Source organism: Papilio xuthus, unplaced genomic scaffold (assembly GCF_000836235.2).
Source record: "Papilio xuthus unplaced genomic scaffold, Pxut_1.1 DF826945.1, whole genome shotgun sequence".
Taxonomy (NCBI): domain Eukaryota; kingdom Metazoa; phylum Arthropoda; class Insecta; order Lepidoptera; family Papilionidae; genus Papilio; species Papilio xuthus.
The window spans coordinates 6111194-6120527 of record NW_013531704.1 but is presented as its reverse complement, the minus strand read 5'-3'; the positions used below and the strand labels follow the sequence as shown (position 1 = coordinate 6120527).

General features: G+C 32.5%; 3 protein-coding genes across 8 annotated transcripts in view; 1 reads left to right on the top strand and 2 right to left on the bottom strand.

Annotated features, from left to right (window-relative positions):
- The window catches only part of tud (tudor domain containing protein), a 21167-nt gene extending 16430 nt beyond the window's left edge, over positions 1–4737 (bottom strand). For 4 of the 5 annotated variants that reach the window (XM_013316746.1, XM_013316748.1, XM_013316749.1 and 1 more), the window contains exons 1-3: positions 2689–4737; positions 2196–2393; positions 732–910 (exon numbers count right to left, since the gene is read on the bottom strand). In XM_013316746.1, coding sequence (XP_013172200.1) covers positions 732–910; positions 2196–2393; positions 2689–4575 — 2264 coding nt within the window. In that variant the 5' untranslated portion in view covers positions 4576–4737. The remainder of the gene's footprint in view (positions 1–731; positions 911–2195; positions 2394–2688) is intronic. The other variant, XM_013316747.1, reaches the window with a different exon arrangement.
- Positions 4738–5121: 384 nt separating this feature from the next.
- JTBR (jumping translocation breakpoint protein JTBR) lies at positions 5122–6285 on the top strand. The gene is made up of 5 exons (XM_013317174.1): positions 5122–5153; positions 5285–5423; positions 5524–5678; positions 5789–5882; positions 5961–6285. The coding sequence occupies exons 2-5, from the start codon at positions 5368–5370 to the stop codon at positions 6124–6126; spliced, it is 471 nt and encodes a 156-aa protein (XP_013172628.1). The 5' UTR covers positions 5122–5153; positions 5285–5367; the 3' UTR covers positions 6127–6285.
- Positions 6286–6290: 5 nt separating this feature from the next.
- Mt2 (tRNA (cytosine(38)-C(5))-methyltransferase) lies at positions 6291–7824 on the bottom strand. Of its 2 annotated transcripts, none has more exons than XM_013317172.1 (4): positions 7575–7824; positions 7392–7478; positions 6848–7326; positions 6291–6774 (listed from the first exon to the last, which is right to left on the bottom strand). In XM_013317172.1, exons 2-4 carry the CDS (start codon positions 7450–7452, stop codon positions 6316–6318), a joined length of 999 nt encoding a protein of 332 aa, XP_013172626.1. In that variant the 5' UTR covers positions 7453–7478; positions 7575–7824; the 3' UTR covers positions 6291–6315. The 2 variants fall into 2 exon arrangements, with proteins under 2 accessions (XP_013172626.1, XP_013172627.1); XM_013317173.1 differs by having other exon boundaries at positions 7613–7824.
- Between the last annotated feature and the right edge of the window lie 1510 nt (positions 7825–9334).

Below are 9334 nucleotides of genomic sequence, written 5' to 3'. Positions count from 1 at the left end.
AGTCAGCTTTTTTTAACTAGTACAAAAGGGCAAAATTAAGTAAAAAAAAAAAAAAAACAAAATTAGCTCCTATCGTCAAATTTTTGAAATTTACTTGTTATATACTTAAAATGTTATATCCTCTTTTAAAATAATACCACAAAGTAATCATTATCAATAATTACAAATAGACAGTCAGTAAAATCGCAATTGCATTTAAAAGATGATTACGGCGAAAGGAACAATGCAGTCTGTTTCATTCTACGAAAAGATTGTTTAGAAAGTTTCACTAACGTTCGATTTAGCAACGACACGCGCGATCAAACACGAAACTGATTACACATTAAAGGTGCAAAAAAACTTTGCTAGCAAATAATACACGAGTTATAAGTTAAATAGCCGGCAAAATAATTAATAAGTTAAAAATAATCTTTCTCATATTATAAATACGAATGTTCAGACGGATGAATGATGAAACGATGGATGATTTTTGAAGATATCCAGAACCGCTAACAGATCTACAGTAGAACATACTCTGGAAGAACACGTAGGCGACTAATTAAGTTTTTTTTTAATTACGCGTGGACGAAGTTGTGGGCAACAGCTAGTACTGAATATAGCCTATATCACTCACGAATGATGTAGCATTATAAAAGTGTCAATTTTTTTAATATTAGTTGAGTAGTTTTTGAGTTTATTTGTAACATAAAAAAATCCTCTTTACGCTATTATTTTGAATGAAGTATAAATACCTGCCCCTAAAGCTGCCTCCTCTTTGTCCGAAATCTTCGTTTCCTTCTTTTGGAGGTCTACGATCTTCTTTGAAACTCTTCTCCCGGCGATAGTTCTTCTTTCTGCCGTCATCAGATACACTGTCCGGCGAACTGAAGTTCTCCGGTGGATCGGTACGAACCGGTGTCGTTGCTTTGGCCTGTCAGAAAAATACAAATTTAAAAATCAATAAAACTAAGTATAATTTTTCTTTTTTTTTTATAACAGAAGGGGGCAAACGAGCAGCGGGAACACCGAGGTGTTCAATGATGCCCATGGACATCAGCAATACCAGAGGAACTGCCGTAGCGTTCCCGGCCTTTAAGATGCTGATTGCTCGCTTCTTGAAGGACCCTAAGTCGTAGTCGTCGTTTACTAATTGGCTACACATACTTATCCAATAAGATTTTTTACGTTTTTAAACTTAACTATTTAAAAGTTTTTTAAACTTGCACAATATAAATACAAAGGGCTTAGGTAATTAAGATCTTAATTGCATATTATATTTGTTTCAAAAAAAAACATTTCTCATTAAAAAACGACATTATATTTTATTAGTTTCTGACGGTAGAAATGCAGTTGCATTTAAATTATTTCATATATACAAAACTGGTATAAACTGGATATGTTTTTTTTAATCCAATTGCACTCATGAACTACTTACACAATGAACAGATAATCTTATAATGAAAATGCAAAGGAGGTCAAAACATATAAAGTATGTTTTATTGTGAAAAGTCAAATAAGCAAACTCAACTCAATCATTACCTAAACTTGACTGACTTCAAAAAAGAGGTTGAATTTGTCTATATGTTTTTAGAATTTTATGTTTAGAATCCTTTGGCGCGAATGGCGCGCTTTCATTACAAAGTCAAGTATCAGAATCATTAGTGAAGGGACATAAATGTTGTCATTTTAGTAAGGCTAGTGTTCCGAACAGTATAATCTTTATTATATTTATAGGTAGCCTAGTTCACTCAATTATGATTATTTATGGCCTCTTTAACACTACTTTCAAGTACTCTTCACTTGTCATTGCACTTTTATGGTTGTCACATTAACTGCATTAGTCAAAGAATAGGGAGAAACATATACCATAAAGTTGGTGCCTCCTGGCGTCTTATAATGCCCTCAATTGGGTTAAAATGGTACACAAATAGTGTTAAATATGTTATAAATATTTGGACCATTATTATAGTGTAAACAAAAACTAACATTCAGTAACTAGCTGTCACCCGCAATGCGCCGATTTTAAAAGAAACTTAATAAGTAGCCTATGTGTTCTTCAAACCATCTCTTTCATCTCTCAGACCAGGTCTTTCAGAATATGTTAATCTATGTTGAATATCATAGAGATCTGTTGGGCCACTGAACTAAGGTAATAATCAGCCTTAATATAGAAAATGCTTAAACCTCTCGGGACAAAAATATATGTCATTCCTTACCTCAACACTTCTAGGCTGTGAGAGCTGATTCATTCTTCGAGCCACATCCAGTGGAGGTGTGACGGTGTCATCAACTAAGGTGACAAGCATTGTATCACTTGACAGCATACCAACTACATGTGCCATTAGAGTCTTCTCCAATGCTAACATTTCTAGCTGGTTTGATGTTTTCGTTTCAACTGGTTTATTCTCATAACCCTTAAAATAATAAAGATAATTTAAATTACAATATAATAGCTGGCTAATAAGATAATGCCAGACATAGGCAAATAAAATATGAATAAACAACAATTATATTTCATCTTATAACCTTTAAAACCTCTTAACAATAAAACTGTGATTTTATTCATAAAAACTTTTATGGGAAATTAACAGTTGGTATATATTTTTTTTATTGTACATAATCCAAGCTCAAATCACTTCCAATAAGATTTTTTAAATGTTATAAGGAAAGGTTAGAGTGAAGTTATAGTAATTTTGAACATTGGTTTACCTTTAGGGCACACTTTAGTGCCTGCGCTGGCAACCTTATAAGATCCGGAGTAATAGTCCTTAAGTCCGATACATTAATTTCTTGTTCATTCCCATAATCCACATAGGTTACTATGACTTTGTTACCCTTTGTGTCCTTCACTCTTGCTCTGTACCAGTTGTCATCATCAGGGAACCTGGCGCAGCAAGCTGCACCCACTGGCAACTCCCCAGGTGATGATTTACTCTCACAGTGCACTTTCACAGCATCCATAACTGAATTCAACTCCTCAATCTTATCGGACAGCTGAACATAGAACTTTATACAACTATCTACATATGATACTAGTACAGATCGACGACTACCTAAAGGTAGCAAGTCCACCCATTTAAACTGCAACTGGTCTTTCATGTTCGCCATAAGCAAGTCAAGAACATTTTTGTTATCTAAGAACAGCTCACCATACTGAATAAGGGGTGGACCCTCAGGTGACACCACTTTCAAAGTTAAGACTTTTCCATTAACCAGCTGTTTAAAAGTTTCATTTAAATACGGACCCTTTTCCAACTTCTTGACTTGTGACAGACAGAATCTTAATGCAAAAACATTTGGCTTGACAAACTCTTCAGGTATATCAAATATATCATAGTATGACACCATCTCTGTGTCACCAAAATCAACAAAGAATAGTTTACATTGAGAACCTGAGAGATTCATTACAATTGCCCTGCATATGATTCTGTCTCCTGACATCCTACCAAGGCACACAGTTCCAATCATTGGAGGTTCTTTAAGACTGCTGTGTGGCCTTTTATTTATTTCATCCATCATGTCTTGCAGTTTCTTTGCATCACTCACAAGTTGGACGGCAAATAGTTCTGGGCCTTCTTCAGCAAATGAGACAAACACTTTATGTTGGGAATTAACTTCCAGTAGCCGACTTTTATACGTAATGGACTTCTTTGGTGATGGTGGTTTTGAAGCAGCCGCTGGTGAAGGCTGATCAGAACCCGATAAGGCAGGTGATAATGCTGCAGCAGTGTGAGGTTGACGAACTGGAGCTTTTAAATTAGCATGGTTTCTTGGGACTTTGTTAAATATCAATCTTTGATTTATTGGTGGAGGAGGTATACTACCATTAATAGGCAATGACATACCATGGTTCAAACGCATAGCTGATGCTGGATTTGGAAAGTTTTGGTTTATCAAAAATGGAACATGTTCTGAAAAGTGACTTTCGTTCAAAAATGTTGGTTGCCAATTGGACATTTGCTGTTTTTCTAAGAGTTGTAACAACAATGCTTCTTGTTTAGCAAGTGGCAAGGCTATGCCAAATCTATTTGTGACAAGATGAGAAGACAAATCATTTCCTTTAAATTGTATTGAAATTATAGGTAAAGTTCGAGTGTTCAGTTCTGTAGTAGCAGGATATTCCGCATTGCAAAGTAAGCTCTGAAGTTTTAGTAGTAAAGGTTCTTCCCACCTTCCTGACGGATGCATTACACGAGATAAATAATAGTCCGAAGACTGCCCACGCATTTGCAAGAACAATGGATCGTAGTTATCTAAAAATCTAATGGTGCTCACAGAGATTATATCCTTATTCCCGTAATCTATGAAATGTACCCCGACCAATCCAGTGGCAAGGTTAGTGGTATTAATAATCTTAGCTCTATAAAATTTTCCATCTTTGTATTTCGCGGCACAAATGATACCTTCTGTTATTACTGCCGGTGGGACGGCGCCCACTCCTTGTTCCAAACTTTCTCGAGCAGTATCGAATAAGCTCTCTATCATCAACGAGGAAGGCTGGTCGAGCTGACCACTTATCTTCAAGAAGTGACCCTCGCCATCCACATGGGTCACATAAAGGTGAAAAGATCTTAATGTCTCGTTAGGTAGAGCCATTTTAATTTGGTTTTTAACTCAAATTAGAACAAAACAAAAACACTTTAGTCTTTTTACATAACTCTTATCACAGAGTACATTACACTTCAGCTAAGTGTCTAAACAAAAAAAAAACACCGCTTTCTATTCCGTTTACGCTCTCAACAAACATGGCGCATAAAATATGCCATTTTTTGCCTATTTTCATAAAAAAAGTTAAGCGATTATTTATGAATAGATATTGCCATACTTTGTTAAATATTTTTGATAAACACGAATCCTGTTAAGTTAATCTGCATAAAATCATTTTTAATATAAAATCCCGGGAATTTCAACAATTTACCATTAATTTAAAAAGCATACAAAAAGGAAAAAAAGGTCATTAACACTAGCACGTACAGAAATTAATATTTACAATAAATTATATGTGTTCTGCGTTCAATAACTGGCTTGAGAAAGTATAGAATCTTTTAAAAAGGTTCTTGTCGTGTCGGATTTATTTTATTTTTCGTTGTGTAAACACTTTAAATTGTGTTAGGTTGTCAACTTGACAATTTTGACATTCTTCCGCTATTGTCAAAATGTCAAATTTGACAATTGTGAGTTGTTTTGTTGGTATTTTTTGTACAAAATTAATGATAATTTCAAAAATACGGAGAGATTTCTCTTCTTGTGAGGAAATAGCTGTCAACATTGATAAGTGCAAAAGCAAAAATTTTCTTGATTGCAGAGAATTAATCCTGTACAATTTCGAAATTGGATCTGACTACTCATCATTTAAAATCGAAACGAAGACGAACACCGAATACAGCAATGATTGAAACATGTTCGAAAAAATGCATGTTGTTGGGAACAGTTGCTTTAGGAATGTATGTGGTATTGTATAAAAAAATTAAGAACAGCATAAAAAGAAAACCTTCATACTTATACATCATATTACATTACGCAATTGTATGATTTTGTTTGCAGATTGACTCTCGTAATCCTGGTTTTGGAATCACACTTGGCTGAAACATTATCTGGCAGTAGCAGAATGAAGAATAAAACATTTCCTTCTGAAAATAATTCTACTTGCTGGATGCATCAGCCTTACAAAATCATCAATGAATGCCATCCTTGCTCAGGTATAAATATTTCTAGTTATAGAACACAAAGAGTAAGGTTAAAAGCAAAGCAAAGCAAACCTCTATTGCAATATTCCTGTACTACAAAAATTAATACATTTCTTTTGTAGACTTTGAAATCAGAAGTAAAAGCATAGGAGTTTGTATTCATACAAGCTTTAAGGAAATATTGAAGTGTGAAAATGGTGAAACAGTAACAAGAAGGTATAAAAATAACAAATGATACAAAAATTAATCATATTTTATTATTCACAAATAATACATAAATTTTCTTATTTACAGCTGTGATCGTGTTGCATATTTAGAAGAGAGAGCATTTTGGAAATTTACTATATGGTCATTTGTATTGGGAACAATATCATCTATAGCTGTTATGTTACGGATGAGGGTTTTAAACCACAGGGCTAAAAGACGAGCAAGACAAGTGTTAGCAAATGGATCTTTATAAATATTTAAAAGTCAGACCCATGCAATGCTACGAAGTTTTTTTATGATATAGAACTCGCTAGGCGATTCAGAGGCACTGAAGGTGTTAAAGACACATAATAATCACTAAACAGTATTCAATGTTAGTATGACAACAATAAAAAAGTAAATTTAAATAACAGTTCCTTGAACAAATATCCTTAAATGTATTTTAATCAAATAACAATTTCAACAATTCACTAACTACTTTCACATTAATACTATTACCAAGTAGCCTGTAACATTGCTTTATAGTTATTGTTTCAGGAAACTTGTAAGATGAAGGAAATGACATTAATAATAACACTTCTTTGGGTGTAAAAAATCTTAAATTTAGTTCCTTTAATGTTTCTATGAAATTATCAGTACCTACTTCAAATTTATTAGCTCTCTCAAAACATTCATCTACAGTTTCTGGACTTGCTTCCGTATATATTGAGCCAGTACCTTCAGCATAATGTGTATAAGCTTTGGTAAAGCAACAAGATCTTTTTGAATCCTTTTGAATTATGTCTAGAACATTCCCACGCTTCAATATATTATTTTTAACAAGATATTTATCTGACACATCTTTTTCTAAAATACTTTCTATAGAATCTGGTGCCCCATAAGCTTTTGGTAGTGACATCATCTGTGAACAAGAGAATATTTATTTATACTCTGAAACAAAAATGTAGTACTAATTTAAAAAAAACAATACATACTATTTCAGTTTTTCTTTTAAAAGCCCATGTTGAAGTTGTTTTTCTTGCTATGCAATAATATCTAAGCCTAGAATTTGGGACTCCAACATTGGAAGGACATAAGAGAAACTCTTGGTATTCAAATTGGCATTGATTCAATTTATCTATAAATAAGTTTCTTACTGTTGAACACTCAAAACCCTTTACATTTTCCATTAATATGTATTGAAGTTTATCAAACTTGTCAAGTAAGCTTATTAAATATAAAAACGAATTAGTTCGAGGGTCGTTTTCATCTAAATATTTACCATTTCTAGTAAATGGTTGGCATGGAGGTGACATTAGTATTGTATTAACATTCATATCATTTATTTCTTTGAGACTTAAGGCTTGGATATTTCTCGTCATCAAATTAGATTTCGGAAAGTTGTATAAATAAACTTGATTTGCTACTGTGTTTATATCGACAGCTGCGACTATTTCTCCTTCTAGTTTCGATTCTGCAATGTAAATAGTATTTAAAGGGTAAAAAATTAAAACGTTGCATAGGAAAAACTTTATTTACCATTCCAAGCACAATGCATCCCCCCAATACCGCTGTATAGTTCCAAAATTCTGTGCTTCATAATAAAAGATTCTGCACAAGTTTAACCTTAAAAATTTGAGATGAATATATTGATATTTAATAAAAAAATTAACAGCAAATATAAAATGTCATGCGTAAGTTTATTTAAACATTTCTTATCACAATCAAATGTAGTGTTCAATACTGCAATATTATATTACTTTCCTAATTTCTAAAATAATAAACACGTCTTCGTTGACATTGACGGTTTCTTTTTGAACGACATGACAGTGACATTTGAAGAAATTAGAAGTTGCTATGTGAAAAACAATATCTCAAGAAATTCAAAAGGTTTTCATTCAAAACAAAATAGTAATTAGCAGAAATTATGGAAGAAACGTAGTATTACTTGTGTTCTATGGGCTTACATTTTATTAAAATATTTTGTCTTGTCCCCTAATGTTTATTTTCAATTATGGCAATTGTGGAAATCCATGTGGACAATAAATAAACCAAAGAGTATATAAAATAAGAGACGGGACTCTTGACTAATTAGATACACAAACGGAGAATAAAAATTGACATTTTCAATGCTAGCAATATTATGAACAAGTCTACGTTGCTACCAACCTAAAAAAATCAATCTGTCAATTTCCGTTTTGACGTTTGAAAGTATTATTCGAGGGAAAACAATTTTGGAAAAATAAAACAATTTCGTTAATTGCAACTTTATTTAATCTTCTGACTAAAGCGAACATATTTTAAGAACGCAACATAATGCTCATTGCTTTCGTAATAATACCATTATTGTTTAGTTCACCAACAAAATACCCCAACTTTGATAAATGCTTATTTGTTCCAGTTTGTTTATTTGATAGATCATATTTTCTGATAGAACTGGAGTAGTAGTGCCACTCTTGTCTTGAGAAAAAGAATAACACTGGAAAGAGATTAGCTCCTCTCTGTTGGTAAAATATTTAGAAAATTGCTGACAATATGCATTGAAGCAAAACAAATCGTCATCATCAAGCTCACTATACGGACACACTATACTCCACTGAGGAGCTCGGAGCCTACCCTCAAGAATGCGACTAGGTCTTATTCAACAATGCAGAGCCAGTGAGGGTTAGTTGACTTCGCACATATCTTTGAATTTCTATGCAGTTGTATGCAATTTGTAATTACAGTAAGAATGTCTGATGGATGTTATCATGAAATTCGAAGAACTCATTACTATATAGCGGAGATCGTACCTGGATATGTAAAATATGATCCGGTCAAGCGCCAACTGCACTGCCGACGCTCCAAATAGTCCCCTAATCCAAACTTTTCCTATCAAAACATTGCAAATGTACAAGTCATGTTAAATATTATGTACTGTAAAAATAGAATACAATATTTAAGTTTTACTTCTCAAATAAATTCATAAAATTATCATGAACCTAAAGATTCCGCATTTTAACTCTTTTGTTATTACTATTCTCCATAGATGTGTAACCTATAGATTCCTTAACGAGGCAAAATAATGAGCTTAGGAGGCATCATTTTGGGGAAAAGTACCTGTGTTGAAATTTAAATTACTTGTAAGAAAATGGTATACAATCTCTGTTTATTTTTTATTACTTAGTTCAAAAAAAGTATAAGATCTATAATAAGGTGTGACATTTGTAAAATCCAAATTTAATAAATTAATTTTGTTTCATATTTTTCACTAAATGGTTTTTTTTTTATCTTTTGTACTTGATACTTAATTCCCTATATTTTAGTATATTTTTATTTTCTATACACTGCATTTCCCAATTTCGAGAAAATCTTGTTATGTTAGTGTATATTTTATATTAAAGTCTAATACATATTTCTAAAAATTGTCATAATATTAACATCAAACTAATATAAAACACTAAATTATAATATAAATAATGTATAGGTTACACATCTATATA